Source organism: Otolemur garnettii, unplaced genomic scaffold (genome assembly GCF_000181295.1).
Source record: "Otolemur garnettii isolate 467f Iridium unplaced genomic scaffold, OtoGar3 scaffold00136, whole genome shotgun sequence".
NCBI lineage: Eukaryota > Metazoa > Chordata > Mammalia > Primates > Galagidae > Otolemur > Otolemur garnettii.
In genome coordinates, this window is record NW_003852531.1 from 2,493,247 (window position 1) to 2,510,269 (window position 17,023).

General features: G+C 41.1%; 1 protein-coding gene across 1 annotated transcript in view; it reads right to left on the reverse strand.

The window, feature by feature from the left end:
- Window positions 1-17,023, reverse strand: part of RALGAPA2 (Ral GTPase activating protein catalytic alpha subunit 2) — a 374,339-nt gene that overhangs the window by 141,568 nt on the left and 215,748 nt on the right. The window contains exons 29-33 of the mRNA XM_023518389.1: window positions 16,621-16,689; window positions 16,243-16,380; window positions 12,278-12,461; window positions 4,338-5,109; window positions 3,476-3,547 (exon numbers count right to left, since the gene is read on the reverse strand). Coding sequence (XP_023374157.1) covers window positions 3,476-3,547; window positions 4,338-5,109; window positions 12,278-12,461; window positions 16,243-16,380; window positions 16,621-16,689 — 1,235 coding nt within the window. The remainder of the gene's footprint in view (window positions 1-3,475; window positions 3,548-4,337; window positions 5,110-12,277; window positions 12,462-16,242; window positions 16,381-16,620; window positions 16,690-17,023) is intronic.

The following is a 17,023-nucleotide window of genomic DNA, read 5'->3' on the forward strand; positions in this document are numbered from 1 at the left end:
AGGTATTTTCACAACTTTGGTTAAGCTTATTCCCAGGTATTTTCACAACTTTGGTTAAGCTTATTCCTAGGTATTTCATTTGCAGCTATTGTAAATGAAATTACTTTCTTGGTTTCTTTCTCAAATTGTTTACTGTCAGTGTATAGAAATGCTACTGCCTTTTGTATGTCAATTTTGTATCCTGCAAGTTTACTGAATTTTGTTTTTATCAGTTTTAAGTAAATTTTTTTGTGGAGTCTAGGTTTCCCTAGATATAGGATCATATTAGTCAAACAGGGATGATTTGACTTCTTCCTTTCCAGGCTGAATGCCCTTTATTTCTTTCTTGTCTGACTACTCTAGCAACAACTTCCGCTACTCATCTAGTAACAGTAGTGAAAGTGGCATCTCTGTTCAGATCTTGGAGGAAGGGCCTTCAGCTTTTTCCTGTTCAGTATGATACTAGGTGTGGATCTGTCACATATGGCTTTTCTCATGTTCCTAAGACAAAGAAATAATGCCTGAGGCGATGGATATCATAATCACTATGATGAGATTAATCCATGCTTTGTATGCCTGTTGTTTTTTTTTTGTAAAGACAGAGTCTCACTTTACTGCCCTCGGTAGACTGCCGTTGTGTCACAGTTCACAGAAACCTCCAACTCTGGGCTTAAGTAATTCTCTTGTCTCAGCCTCCTGAGTAGCAGGGGACTACAGGTACCCGCCACAAAGCCCGGCTATTTTTTTTGTTGCAGTTTGGCCAGGGCGGGGTTTGAACCTGGCACCCTCGGTATGTGGGGTCAGCGCCCTATCCACTAAACCACAGGCGCTGCCCTTGTATGCCTGTTTTAAAATACTACACGTGGCCGGGAGCAGTGGCTTGTCCTGTAATCCTAGCACTCTGGGAGGCTGAGGTGGGTGGACACCAGCCTGAGCCAGAAAGAGACCTCATATCTATTAAAAATAGAAAAACTGAGACAAGAGGATCACTTGAGCCCAAGAGTTAGAGGTTGCTGTGAGCTATGACACCAGGGCACTCTATCCAGGGTAATAGCTTGAGACTCTGTCTCAAAAAAAAAAAAAAAAAAAAGGCTTGGTGCCTGTGGCTCAAGTGGCTAAGGTGCCAGCCACATACACCTAAGGTGGCGGGCCCCCCAAGCAACAATGACGGCTGCAACCAAAAAATAGCCAGGCGTTGTGGCAGGTGCCTATGGTCCCAACTACTTGGGAGGCTGAGGCAGGAGACTTAAGCCCAGGGTTGGAGGTTGCTGTGAGCTGTGATGCCACAGCCAGCTTGAGGCTCTGTCTCAAAAAAAAAAAAAAAATCACACATACCCTATGTATATGTACAACTAGTATGGACCCAGAAAAATTAAAAATAAAAAAAATTAAGAATACTATGCAGCCATAAAAAAGATGGAGACTTCACATCTTTTATATTCACCTGGATGGAGCTGGAACATAGTCTTCTTAGTAAAGTATTTCAAGAAAAAAAGTATCCAGTGTATTCAATACTACTATGAAATCAGTATATAATCATGTACACATTCATTGGGATGGTAAAACATTACTATAGTCCAGAAAGAAGGAAGGAAGAAGGAAAGGGGAAGGGAGGAGAGGGGAGTGGGGAGGCCAGGAGGAGGGAGGGTATTTGTGGGGGAATCTCACCTAATGTACATAATGCAACAATACATTCCTAAACTACTAAGAATAGAGTATGAATGTCTTACCACAACAAATAAGAAAGTGAAGAGATGGTTATGTTAATCAGGTAGATGCAAGCATTCCACATTGCATATCAAATCAGCACACTGTCCCTCATAAATGTATTAATGTACACAGTTATGATTTAATAAAGCATTAAAGAAAATAAATAAAAAATTTAAAAATAAACAATAAAAAACATAACAAAGCTGTCTCAATACATATGATAGTGAAAATGTTTGCTCAGCAGGTCATAACTCATCACTGTAAGGGCCAAACAGAGAACCTCACACCTTAAAAGGGAAACAAGACAGTGGATGAATGAATGAAATCAAGAGCTCTAGTAATTTCCCTAAATGTCAAGAAAGGGCTTGTCAAGATAAAGCAGGGTTCCATTATTTCCTTTCTTCCTCCTGTTCCTTACTTAGCCAGTAACTGCACTACCCTCTCAACGCACATAGCTCAAAATATATTTAAAAATTTAAGACAATAAGAAAAATGTGAATAAAATATAATGTGGAGAGTTGAAAAATAAACTTGAGGAAAACAATCTGAATTTTTATTTGATAGCTGGTAGAATATTAGGATATTTGTAAGGGTAATAAAAGGAGAACAGGTTAGTGCCCATAGAACAGGGGCTACAGCGTCAGCCACATACACCAAGGCTGCTAAACAACAATGGCAACTGCAACAACAGCCAGGCATTGTGGCAGGTGCCTGGAGGAGGCTGAGGCAAGAGAATTGCTTGAGCCCAAGAGTTTGAGGTTCCTGTGAGCTGTGACAAGAGGGCACCCTACCCAGGGCGACATAGTGAGACTGTCTCAAAAAAAAAAAAAAAAGAAAGAAAGAAAATGTTAAAGTAACTGTTACATACCAAGTACTGTACTTATTCTTAACTTAGATGTTTTTGGAAAGACCCTTTTCCCCAAATCAAAACTTTCTCATTGTTGGCCAGGTATGGTGGCTCACGCCTATAATCCTAGCACCTTGAGAGGCTGAGGCAGGAGGATCACTTGAGCTCAGGAGTTTGAGAACAGTCTAAGCAAGAGCAAGACCTCAACTCTAATAGAAAAATTAGGTAAGTATCATTGGTGGCACCTGTAGCCCCAGCTACTTGGGAGGCTGAGGCAGGAAGATTGTTTGAACCCAGGAGTTTGAGGTTGCTAAAAGATATTTGTTGCCATGGCACTCTAGCCTGTTCAACACAGTGAGACTCGGTCTCAAAATAACCCCAAAACAAACAAAAAACCCTCTTCATTGTTGTGAGCTCAGGTTTAGAAATACTTTTCAAATTGTATAGAAAAGGGGTATATCTGAGAATTTGACTGGCTTTGGAGAATAAAGCCTATTGACTATTAATATAGTTAATTATTATAACACACTGGTTTTAATCTTTCCATCATTAAAAAGCCAAGACTAGGGAATGTTGGTGTCTTGGTATATGGGGACTATGATGTCAGACTCACTGGGCTTTCAGTAATATGGGATGAGCAGCCATGTGCTCTGTCCCCTCACTGGAAAACAGTGGCTGCAGAGAGCCAGTGAAAACAAGTGTCACTGACGGCCACAAGGAAAGACTGCCGATCACAAGCACAGATCAGGCAGGAGCATTGACACCTTTCCAGCAGCAAACATGAAAGTTTATTCCTCAACGGTGAAAATAATGAAGGAGTGTGGCACGTCACAGAACTACTCTCAAATGTCTGCGGGTCTATTCATTCCTGCAGACCTGTGTCACCCAAGCATACCCAAAGACAAGAAGGAAAAGGTGGTTTCATGTACACTCACGTACCACTGGCGGGAGTCCAGATTTTTTAGCTCTCTCAATAATTTTGAATTTTTCTTCAACAGATGAAAATTCTTCCTATAAAGATAAAAGTATGGAAGAAAATCATGATCACAGACCAATTTGGCTGCTTCTCAATCAACCAACTAATAAACCATCCATCCATCTCCCACCTCACTCACGAAAGATTTCTGATTGAAAACTACACATGAACTCCATTCTCCTTAAGATACACAAAGGCATAAAAGTCCCCCCACATCCCACCACCATCCAGTGACAGTGAGGGCCCTGTGGGCAATGAGTGTGTGACTTGAGTGCAGGTGCCCCTGTCTGGGTTTTCACTGTCAGCTCTGCTGTGAATCTTTTCTCCACCCCTGGCCTTAAAAGGTCCTCTCCACTCTCAGGGTCCACAAATCCACCACCTCCCACAAAGCCTTTTCCACTGCCCTGTGCTCCCTACAGGACTTAGCTGCTCCCCTTGAACTCATTTGTCACTCCACCTTTTATCAGTGTTGTACCAAGTCTACCTCCGTCATCAGATCTAGGGTTAGACTGTGGCTTAGTCACCTTGTAGCCCATCTGGGCCTTGCATGAAAGTATTAATACAAATAATAATGGATAGAGCATTAATTCAACACACATACAATGCTTGATCCCCTCTAAAATATCCAAGGATATTTGGAATTCAATCTGTACACTGGTTCAGCACAATTAGTTTCACTTCTAGCTTTAAATAAGCAGCAGAAAATATTAAAATAAGGGAAAATTCTCCATTTCTGTTTTTTTCTTTCCCAACTAGAAATTTATAAAGAGAAAAATCACATGAAAATAGTGATGAAATAATTGAAGGAGCAGTGTGGATAGTTACCTTCTATCCCAAGAATTCATTCCCAAGTCATCAAGCAACAACCTGCAGAAATAAAAGGGTCCTCGGGGTTCCACCGGCGAGGGCTGCCCTTGGCTGGTGACCTTCATTGCAGAATCAGAGTTACACCTCTGGACATACTCATCTTCCTGAGCACTTTGGCGCAAAATAACCTCAATAATTTCCTTCTCTTGGTCACAGTTCATGCCACATGGGGGTGGGGAAGGCTCATTCAGATTTAGCTGTGATGGTAAAAGGCATTCAGGACTTGTGTGGCCAATGTTTTCAAGTAATTTGTCAAGGACATCATCTCCCTCCTCAATTTGAGAAAAATCTTTCTGAGGTCCAAATGTGTGATGCTGCCACCCCGAAATCAGAAATGAAGGATTTCTTCCACTGGGTGCCAAGCACCCCTCCAGAGGTCCATATAAAACCTTACCATCCCAAGAGTACTTCCCTGAGATATCCCGCACGATCACTCTCACATCAGAGAGGGTGCCCACGGGTGAGCCACCCGCAGGCCCCTCCACGGGGGTCTGCAGGTAGGAGATGAGGGTGCTGTCGTTAAAGACAAACAGCTGCAGGTTTGGGCTCCGGAACACCTCGGAAGACAGCTCGGAGCCCTCCACGTGGGCATTGTCGTGGTTCTCGCTGACAAGGCTGTGCAGCACAGCAGGGCCCCCACAGAGCGGGTAATGCCCCAGGTGGTTCACCAGGTGGGCCATCACCATCCGGGCAGTCAGCGGGATCAGCTCCAAACTTCTCCTTTTCTTCTCTGCAAACAGCAGTAAAGAAACATACACAGATAGCAGCAAATAATGATTAAAACTGAATCCCATCAACTTAAGAGTCTCTGATTTTTTTAGTCTGGGAATCTTTTCACCCTATTTTCCTTTTTGAAACTAGTTCTATTTGAATTTAATAGCACAATTTAAATGGACTGTTGAAAAGATCAACTTACATGAAGACTTCATTCTGAAAGGGACATTTAAAAATCTGTAGATAAAGCTGTAAACAAAAGAGAAACATCACTGTCCTTCAAGAGTTCACAGCTCAGAGAACTCTAAAGAAGACAAAATCCAGTCCAAGGGGTGGCTGGGAGCTTGGGGACTGGGGCCTGGGCCAGATAGGCCACCTTGCCCCCCTCAGTACGGTAAAGGGAGACCTGATTAAAAAAAAAATGATCAAGCTTGTAACTGTTTAAATATATTTGAAGCAATTTGCTTAATAATCATTGTGACAATTTATGTTTTGTTTTTAGAGCATTTTAAATATTTAGGAGAATCTGACATATTAATAATTCATGGAACTACTTAGAAGGCTTTAACTAAATTGGTAGTTGATGATTAAATGACCAAGAGCAAATGCTTTGCAGAATTTTTAATACTTAAAATGTACAGAAAGACTTTGACAAGAGCATGTGTAAAGTGGGCCTTGTAAAATGAGGTCTGAGGAAGAAGCAAATAAACCAGGCCCATCAGCAGGTGCTGAGACGACGACTTCAGCATGAGAACAGGGAGGAAAGCCTTAATCTGCTCAATTCATAAAAATATGTATTAATCTAAGAACAAGGAAAAATGAAATCTTGTAATTTTAACAAAAACTTACTAAATATTCTAATAAAATACAATTTATAACTTGAGCTTAAAGCTTTAGGAATACTTGGTTCTATTTTGCAACACAAAAAGCCAAATATTGATTAAAATTTAAATGACTGTAAATGTGCTTTTTCATGCTAAACACTCTCCCTCTCAGACATGAAAAATCCTACTGACTTATAATTTATAATACATCAATTTTATGATGTATATATCTTAAAAAGAATCCCAGAATCTAAAAAATTCTGTGTAATGATTGAGGCATATAAGATTGTACTAAGCTTTCTTGGTTTCCTTAATTTTTTCTTTTGAAAAATAAGAAATGATTTGCATTCAATAGAAAATAAAATTTCATATCAAAACCCCCATAATTTTAGAAGCAAAGGAGGTCACCTACATTTGTCTTTGAAATTAAGCTTCTTCCCTACACAGTAGAAGCATGTATAATTTCCACACAACTAAGAAATGTAATACCCACATTTATTTATTCATTTTTTGGATATTTTACTCAGTTTAATATATAAGTCCCATACTAAGTCATGTGCCTTTAAATATTAATTTCTATTTTTTTATTTCAGATTCATATGAAGGTATAAAAGATTACACAGTTTGCATTTGTTAGGTAAAGTCCAAGTTGTAGTTGAACCCAACCTTAACAAATGAACCAAAAAGTATTTGCTTTTAATCAGCAAAACAGCTAGGTTTTATTCAAAGAATTATAGAGCATCAGGTTCAGTGCAAAGAACTGAAGATGTAGGGAGAACAAGATAGGCAGGCTCCCTGCCTGGCCGGAGCTGACAGGCCGGTGGGGAGTAAAATCACCAGACCACTGTACGGTGAGTGGCCTGGCAGAGCAGAGACTGCTGGGAAACCGGTGCCAGAGACCCAACCTGACCCGAGTCTCGGAAGGCAGCTCACAGGGGTGACAGCACAGGCTGCGACTCTCAGAGGCTAGGGTGGTAGAAAGGAAGGCGCTGCTGCCAGAGAGGCTGGGGAAAGACCAAGGGAGCAGCTCAAGGCTCCGTCAAGGCGTCTTCAAACGACTCGTTTTCTGCAGGACAAGGCTGCTGTACATTTCTCAGGAACATCCAGGTACCTGTTGCTTTCACCTCAGCTCTAAGGGGCAGCTTGTTTTAATCAGTTGTCAGCCAAACTCCTGGATATAATCTAGATATAATTTATCTGTGTAGACCACACAATCTGGGAACCACCATCACTCCGAAGGATTTTTAGCCTTAATTCTACCAATAAAGTGGACTGAATTTACAAGTATGGGATTTATTCAATTTGGAGGCAGAGAATATGACAAGAGCAAAGGGGACTGACTGTTCCCTAAGAATCTCTCATGTTAGGGGACTCCGAAAAGATTCAAAATGGCCCAAGAAGCAGCAAAAGTGGTGAAAACGTTCCAAATAAGGATAACTGAAATAAAGGGAAATAAGTACACTGACTGTTAAAGAAAGGGAAAAGGCAGGTTAAATTTTAAAAAAAGAAGTTTCATCTTCTGTATTAACCTAGATAGAGTTGAAAATGTTCTCCTCAGTAAAGTATCACAAACACAGAAAAGCAAGTATCTAATGGACTCAAGTGTAATCTGAAACCAGGAGATGAACAATTACACACCCACGTGACAGAAAAGCACAATTAAATTCAAGTGGAGGAAGGGGGCAACTGGCACAGTGTGAGGCCGTGTACCTGGCACACCTCCTGAAGGGCTCAACTACAAGTTGGACTCTACCCAACAAACACAAACAGTGCAACCTAATTGTTTATACCCTCATATTAATCTGGAATTTAAAAAAATTTCAAAAAGTTTCATATTCTCGCCTTCTGGCTTTAAGGGATGAAGCTAAAGTAATTGTCAAAACCCTTGAAAAAGGGCAAGCCGCTTGTCCCGCAAGCACTCGGTGGTGCTGGGTTCTGCAGCAAGCCCAGTGCTGGCAAGGGAGCGGGCACACACTTCCGTCCATGGGAGTTCACTGCTGCACGAGTGTGGGTCTGGATGCCAGAGACACACCGTCCTGTGCTCACAGCCCACAGCTCTGCAGACAAGTCATCTGCCCTGGACGGGGAAGTCCGTGTGGGTGGGGAAGGGCCTACGCTCTGGCGCTGGGCCCAGTTAATGGCAAGGTCTCAAAGCCTTTGCAGTCCTCCAGTGCATCATTCTCTAAACGGCCTTCAGATAAACCTTCGGCCAATGCACAGCGTCCGAGCAGAGCCGTCTGCCTGCCAGCCCACACTTTTACAAGCACCTGCAGGCCTCTGTGTAGGCACTCATCATCACCTTTCCCCCGTTTCGAGGTAAGGCGGCATGAGAGTGAAGTCTGAAGATGGAACCATCCTAACAAATAAAAACTGAGCTCCCAGGGAAGGAGTTTGAGGCAGTTCTGCTCCAGGAGCATGTCCAGTTATGGGAGAGATGCCCCAGCTGGACTGCCCTACTCAGACTAATCAGGTGACACAGAGTTTCATCTCTCTGAAGTCCTTCAGAGAAAGGAAAGTAATAGAAATATCATCTAGCCACGTCTCAAAGTCCTTTCTCTCCACAACTTTATAGAAAAATTCACCTGAAAGAGTATCCTGGGTCATGGGACCTTACTCCCAGCTCACAATGACCAGGTGCACTCAGGCCACCAGAGCCTCGCAGCGGCCACTTCTGCTCCACACCTGGACCTCTGGCCACTGCTCAGGGTCCAAAGCCTAAGCTTAACCTTTGACTGTGAAGGTCGTTTGGTGCCAATGGCACCTTTAGGCATTCAATACAAGATGTCCCATTGGTGGGAATGACACCCCTATGTCAAAACTTGACCACAGGTGACTGCCATGGTACCAGAGTTGAGTGCGTAAGCATCATTTGCTTCATTGTCAACATTTTTCACAGTTGTGCCTAAAATAATTTGTACAAATAGTGGATTTTTGTGTATGTTTAAGTACGGAGTGCAAAAATTAGAAGAGTTGCCAAGTTCCTTGGATTATGTAGGGAACTGTGTTTCGATCTGTACCACACAAAAAAAGATCTTTACATTTTTATTGTTCAACAAATCCTTATCATTTCACGTTAAATTTTTTTTGCATATTACTTTTTAAAATAAATCTAAAATATTGAAACTGAAACCAACTTGGGTGAATTGCTTTGATTAGTACGAAACCAAAGAACGCCCCGTCCCACCAGGTACCCTATGGGTGCTGTGACAGCTGCAGCCTCGGCTGGCATGTTTTACCACTGAGCGCTCCACAGGCACAGGGCTGACACCCGAGCTAAGGAACACTAGTGTCCCCAGCAACAGATGTGAAGCCAGCAGGGATTCCCGAGTGACGAGGTGGTATAGGCCATAAAACTCAGATGATAAAGGTCCAAGGCATAAAATACAATTAGAAAGCTAACTTTCTTCTACTTTTACTTAACTCACTTAGGTTGTATTTTCAACTTGAGGTTTATAAACACATTTTAATTCTATATGGGGAAACTAACACTAATCAAATCATAAATCATGACATATCCAGCAAAAATTCCATATATCTCTAGTACTGTAAAGTAAGGAAAACATTTTTGTTTGTTCATTTTTTGTTTTATATTGAGACAGAGTCTCACTTTGGCATCCTGGGTAGAGTGCCGTGGTGTCATAGCTCACAGCAATCTCAAAACTCTTAGGCTCATGTGATCCTCCTGCCTAGCCTCCCAAGTAGCTGGGACCATAGGCACAGCTAGTTTTTCTATTTTTAGTAGAGATGGTCAGACTGGTCCTGCTCAGACTGGTCTCAGACTCCTGAGTTCAAGGGGTCCACCTGCCTTGGCCTCCCAGAGTGCTGAGATTACAGGTGAACTACCATGATGGCTGAAGGAATATAATATGTGTAAAATAATAATCATTTTTCCCTGATAGACTTGAGCTGAATCAACTGCCTGTGGGTTCCTTGAAAAATAAGAGAAATTCTAGACTCTACTAGTGAAAGAAACAAGCTCATGACTTCCATAAACTACTGACAAAGTTTCCAAATATTTTGAATTTATTTTTCTAAATGTATAGATGAAATATAAAAGCAGTGAAAGTTTTCCTTTAACTTTGCTTTGTAAGAGCTGGGCACCAGTGCTAAGCGATCTGGGCACAGGCCGCCACTGGTGGCTTTCCTGTGAGCCCGGTCAGCAGCTACCTCAGCTGCAGGTAGGAAAGTGTATCTCTTGCTTGTGACTTTACTTGAAAGTAGTAATTAAATCAAATTAACAAGTAACGAGACAGGAAAGAATCATTAAAAATAATAGATTAAAATATAATACTGGTTATCAGAATTATCTGACTAGAAATAGTTCTGTTATGAAAAATTATGACATTTACTAAAAAATAAAACCCTCAAATATAAGTACACTTTGTTTAACTAAAATACCTAAGTTATCTCACCTTTACTGTTCCTCCCCCTGGCTCTGGGGTATATTATGTACTTGGCAAGTGTGTGCATGTCGTCCTGCCGTGAAGCTTCTTACTTATTTAGTTACCATGTTAGTGAATTTTAAAATCTCCTTTACAACAGAAGCACTTTTTTTTAGTACTTTAGAATTGTATTGGGAACATGTGCATAAGGTCCACAGGTTTTCTGGACATGAAATGTTCAAGTCGAGGAGTGTTGTCCATCAAAAGAAAAATAGCTTCAAGATTTAAACGTGCATTTTTAGGTTTATCTTTGTCAATTACCTGTTTTTCTTTTATTATTTTCAAGTGACAAGCCATTATAAGGAGTGAATTGGCTTTAGGGATAGTCATGTGGAAGGAGTGTAAATTAATGACTTTAGGAAAAAGTAAGTTAATTGTCTTCTGAAACAAGGACTTGTGAGACTTGTGGACTTCTTTCTAACAAAAGAAACAGAACAAGAATTATTTTGATTACTTAATAAAAATATGGTTTGAATTTATAGTTGTGGAAAAAAAGATATTGCTGTTAACAGAGCAATTCCAGAAAAACCAATTAAGTGATTAACTAGAGAGCGACTCCAGAGGACAACATGGCAACGTACCGTCACCATCTACTACCAACACAACTCAGAACAAGAGCCCTTTGTCTGCTCTAATTCCACCTTCGTTAGATCTGATTTGCACACCACTGAGAAAATCCCTCAACCTCAGTTTGCACTTCTACTAAATCAGGTGTCCTCAAACTACAGCTTGCGGGCCACATGCAGCCCGCCTAGCACATTTATCCAGCCTGGCAGGTGTTTTTGCTGCTGCTGCCTGTCCTGCTTAGCAGCCAGCTTGTCCCAGGGCCCGCAGTCCGGCCCTCCAATGGTCTGAGGAACAGTGAATTGGCCCCCTGCTTTAAAAGTTTGAAGACCCCTGTACTAAATGGAACTAAAATGACAACTGTCAGATTTCAAGCCTTTGCTCCTTCCTGGAGCGCCAAGTCCTGTGCTGTCTGTCCTCCCCTCCATCTCAGCCTGAGGTTTAAGCTTTAAACTACACTCCAGACTCTATAGTCGTGCAAGCACATCCTGCACCCTGTGCCCTCTCCCCTCAAGATCTGTTTCTGGGTTCAGAGTGGTCACTGCTCATGCTACCTGACTAGACCAACCATTCTGCCAAAAGTGCTCTGACAAAACCCACCACGAGATACCTCACTGGGAAGCAGAACAGCTCCTGTCTTGTCTTCACCTTCCCTGAGCTCTCAGAACCAACCAGCACCACTGACCTCCCTGGGCGCCTCACCTGCTTCCTTCCCCGGCTTCCTAGAAATGACTCATCCTCAGCCATGGCTTCACTTTCCTGGTGACATTATTTCACTTCTTTCTTTATCTTTACGATGTCTCTAAGGTTCTATTCTTGGGCCTAGGTTTCTAACTTGCAAAGTCCATAATAATTTTCATGGAAGAACTAATCTAACTCCACACCCACACTTTGAGACAACTGAAGATTCTCATGTAGTAAGATGAACAGAGCAACCCTAAAGTGGTGGCAAGTAAACTCCCAACTGCCTTCACGATGCTCTAATCTAGAACACTCCACAAGCTCCATTCAAAGCCTGCCTGTTCTGCTAAATCTGGCTTTAGTCTTTCTCTGTGAGAAGCACCCACGGTGCTACTTATCTGGAGAGGAGACCTTCTGAATTCATTCTGTCTCCCCCATTAGATGTAACCCTTCTTGAGGATAGAAAATGAGCCTTTTTTTGAGTTCCAAAGGTCTGAGACATATAAGGTCCTTTATAATACAAAAACCATTTCATTAACTCAGATGGGAAAAGAAGTGAGAGAAGAAAAAGAAGAAATAAAGAAATAAGACAGAGTTTTAAACGACAACACAACAAGCATGGACAAAAGGCGTTACGCTATTTCCTGAAGATTCCTATTTGGAGAACACTCACCCTCTTCAACAGTGAGCAGGTTACCCAGCTCTGCTGATGAATGATATTGGACTGGCTCAGAAGTCTTCACATTTGCCAGTGGCAGGAAGGGGTCATAATCCGTGGATGACAAGTCAGCCAGGGTCAGTGTGTAGTGACTCTGTTGGGTGTATGTGCTTGAGCCACAGACACAGCAGTGCAGAACCTGTGAAAACATAAGAGAATTGGAACCCAGCTGCTCCCCACCCTATATCTCTTGATAATCTGTCAAACTAGAGCTAAGACTCCTGCTTGGTAAGATTTGAAAACACTGAATCCGTCCCACTCTTAAATGTCTCAAATATCTGCTTGCTGTTAGCGAGTTTATTTTGCTCCTTTCACATCAGTGCCAATGAAAATATATTCTCAAGGCAGAAAGAAGGCAAAAGTTAGTAAGTGCTATTTCACCATCGAGCATCGCCTGCACACCTCTGATTCCTCCTCCAGGCTACCAAAGCTACCTCGAGTGGAAGGAACTCAGTCAGGAGGTGACCGGGTGGGATAAGCTGCCCTGGGAGGGGGCAGAATGAGCACAGTAAGAGCCATTAGTGCACTTCATGACTCAGCATCAATTCAATCTGTGTACTCTGACCCCATGAATTATAAGGGCTAACTTAATATGATTGTTAAAGTATTCCTGTTTTCACAAGATTAGACTGGAAGTCCACTGGTTATTTACAAACTGCAGCTCCTTGAAGCTCTCTGCTCACTTGGGCTTTTGTGCACAAACAAGCCTCACACATGCAAACCATCTGAGTATGCTAACATGCGTAACTGAGGCAATACTGTAATAAATTTTACTTTTAATCATAAATTCAAAAGTGATATTCATAAAAATCAAGGAATACTTTAGAAACTAAAGAAACATGCTTGGGTTAAATAATTTATGTAAACTAACTTCACTTTTAGATGACCAGCTTTGGTTCCCTCACATCGCAGGAGATCCTGTGATCAGATACCCTTGATATGCAGCTAAAAATCACCAAGGATTGCAGTTGGCAGGATAACAGGAAAAGAATACTCTTCCAAACGAAAAATCAGCATAGAAAAACCTATGTGGTTATTCTCTTATTAATGTAAAAATTGAGCTTTTGTCATTGAGAGAACTAGTTTCGATTAATCAAAGTGTAATAAATATAAAAAATGTGAATTAAAAACTACAATGCAATACCCCTGCATACCTCCAAGTATTAGCAAGAAGGCAAAGAAGCAGCAGTTCTCAGCTGCTGCTGGTGATGGTGCAGATGAGCACGGCCACTTGGAAAACCGTCTGGTGTTTACATCTCAGGCAGAACACGGGTGTCAAGCCACTTCCCTTCTCGGTACATACCCGACAGAAATGCATAGGTATGTATGTCCCACCCCGCCCTCCAAGGTACTTGAATGTTTATAGGACACTTTTGATGGTTCAAAACTCTAAATGTGTTTGGGTAAAATATCTATCAACAGTAAAATGAATAAATAAATTATGGCTTATTCTCACCATGTAATACTACATAGCAATGAGAGTGAAAAATCTACAACTCAAAAATAATGCTGAATGAAAGATGTCAGACACAAAACGACAAACTATATGATTCTATTAATATAAAGTTCAAAAATAGGTAAAAGTAATCAACCCTGTTAGGACAGCAGTGACCCTGGCAGATGTATAGGGGGTTAGGGGTTAAACGGAGACACAGTGGAGACTTTGTGGACGCTGAGAACGTTCTGTTTCCAGATCTGGGCTCTGATTTTACAGATGTGCTCATCACTTTGTAAAAGTTCATCAAACTCTCTTATAGATGATTCAGTTTTGCAAAGCATGCTGTATGTCAATAAATAGTTTAAAATACAATAGAGTTGTTCACTAAATTTATGAATCATGTTTACTATGAGGTGACTTTTATATTAGTAAAGGAAATTAAGGAGAAAAAATTTAAGAAAATAAATGTGTCAGAACAGAGATGAACATGAATGATTATGGCACATTTTGTTGGACCAAGCCACACCTAACACAGATTTATAAGATAACAGGAGCAGCTAATTATTCCTAATGTACTGAAGTCGTCAAAAAATATACATACACATTTTAAGAAAGAAAAAACTGTATTGAATTTGCAATACTTAAGTCACATTTGACTTCTGCCAATGACAAGAGGTAGGTGTTCAGAGTGACTTGTATTTATCATTTGTTATCAGCATAGATAGAGAATTACTATTTTAATACAGTTTTTTTCTTTCTCAAAATGTATATGCATTTTTTGGGGTGTCCTTAGTTATTAAAATCTGACTATTAAAGAAACCATTTAAAAATGCACACATACTTTTTAGTAGAATTGCAACCATGATTAAGTTTTTTTTTTTAATTTAATAGTATTTTTAAAATAAGGCAACAAAGTAATCCGTTTATGACTTGGTGTCTTTTTTTTTAATTAAAGGTTTATTACTAAAAAAAAATTCCCAATAATAATAATAATTATTCAATAGACATGTAAATGATAAAGTCTGAGAGACTAGGATATTACAAATAGTCCAGAGCAAATGCCACATTTAATCATAAATCTGGGTGGGAATTGAATAAGAATATATATATACATATATATATATATATTTTGAGACAGAGCCAAAAGCTGTCCCCCTGGGTAGAATGCTGTGGCCTCACAGCTCACAGCAACCTCCAATTCCTGGGCTCAAGCCACCCTCCTGCCTCCGCCTCCCAAGTAGCTGGGACCACAGGCACCAACCACAATGCCCAGCTATTTTTTGGTTGCAGCCGTCATTGTTGTTTGGTGGGCCTGGACTAGATTCAAACCCACCAGCTCAGGTATATTCGGCTGGCGTCTTAGCCACTTGAGCCACAGATGCCAAGCCAAGAATATTTTAAATACTATAGAAATTACTAGGTTAATTACTTTAATGTGATATATTTCCTAAGATTGTATAAGGCAAAGAGATTACTGAGACCATTATCCCTCTTTTTTCTTTGATGAACAGATTTTGTCAAACTCAATGCTATACAGAAACGTACAGTTAGAAGAAATAACACACAGTGCTCAACAGATCAGTAGGGCGACTACAGTCAACATTAATTGACTGTACATTGCTTTTTTTTTCTTTTTTTGAGATGGAGTCTCACATCATTGTCCTTGGTAGAGTGCCATGGTGTCAGAGCTCATAGCAACCTCAAACTCTTGGGCTCAAGTGATCTTCCTGCCTCAGCCTCCTAAGTAGCTAGGACTAAAGGTGCCCACCACAATACCTGGCTATTTTTAGAGATGAGGTCTTGCACTGGCTCAGGCTGGTCTCGAACCTGTGAACTCAGGCAATCCACCCACTGCAGCCTCCCAAGTGCTGGGATTACAGGTGTGAGCCACTACGCCGAGCCCCTGATTTGTACATTTTAAAATAGCTAAAAGAGAATAATTTAACTATTCCTAGCATAAAGAAAAGAAGTATTTAAGGTGATAGATATTCCAATTATCCTAATTTAATTATTGTGACTGTATTATCAATTATCAATCATTATCACAAGTACCCTAAAAATATGGACATTTAATATGTATCAATAAAACTAAACAAATTAATTAAAAAAGAAGCTATATGGCCATGGGAGAAAGAAATTAATGCTGTAGCTATTCCTATAATATAAACAGATTTTTCTTAAATCAGGCAGAAGCAGATTATGTTCCATGAAAAATGGGGAATTCTAACCAAAGTGCAGTTGTTTAAAGATTAAAGTGACATGTGTGAAACGCACATCTTTCACCTGACACCCCGGCTTCTCTACAACTATCTCCTTTCTGCTGCTTTTTAGTCCTTACGCTATTCATTAAAGAAAGAAAAAGTTTAACTTACCATAAATCCTTGTCAAAAGGGCAATGATAAACAAGTGAATACATAAAACATTTTAGTAGTTTTCTGACACAAAAATCCACTCAATGCCCCAGGCCCAGGCGGAGGCTCACCCTGTAGATATAGTCCAGCAGGGGGGCTCTGGCTGAGTGCTGCTCCTCCAGGACCACCGTGGACACCGGGTGGAGAAGGGCATTCACCGGCAAGGCCATGCACCAGTCCAGGAGGCAGAGGAGCAGGGACACGATGAACTGGAAGACAAGCATGCCCAAGAGCTTACACTTTAAACCTCACTGTGTACAACAATGAACAAGAGACTCTCCCTGCTTATAGCAATTATCCAACAGAGATGCAAATGCCAGGGAGGGAGGCAAGTGAGCAGAATAAACAGCATCTCACAGGCCGATACAGAGAACACTACTTGTAATGTTATAATCTTCTATTTTACCTTTTAAAAACTCCAGGGAAAACTCAGCCCATCTGCCACCTACCTTCTTGTCTGTTTCCACTGAGGAGTACTCTGCACTTGGTAAAAGAAAGGCGATCGTGGCCACGAGGATCTGTACGGAAAGTAAGACCCCAATGAGACACGCCACAGTGACCGTTAAGAATCCTAAGATGACCTTATGGCTGAACCGCAAGGGTGCGGTGACCAGCCACTGGAGAACAGTGACACAAAGCCTGGTTCCTATTCTATTCTACTGGTGGGGAAGCTGGGGAGGACGGAGAAGGCATACTTCCCTTGGAGTCACAAAACGTCCACTATCAGCTTCCATACTTCTCACAGTGAAGTCAAAAAATACTTTCAGAAATAATTATTAGGCTCGGTGCCTGTGGCTCAAGTGGCTAAGGCGCCAGCCACATACACCTAAGGTGGTGGGTTCAAATCCAGCC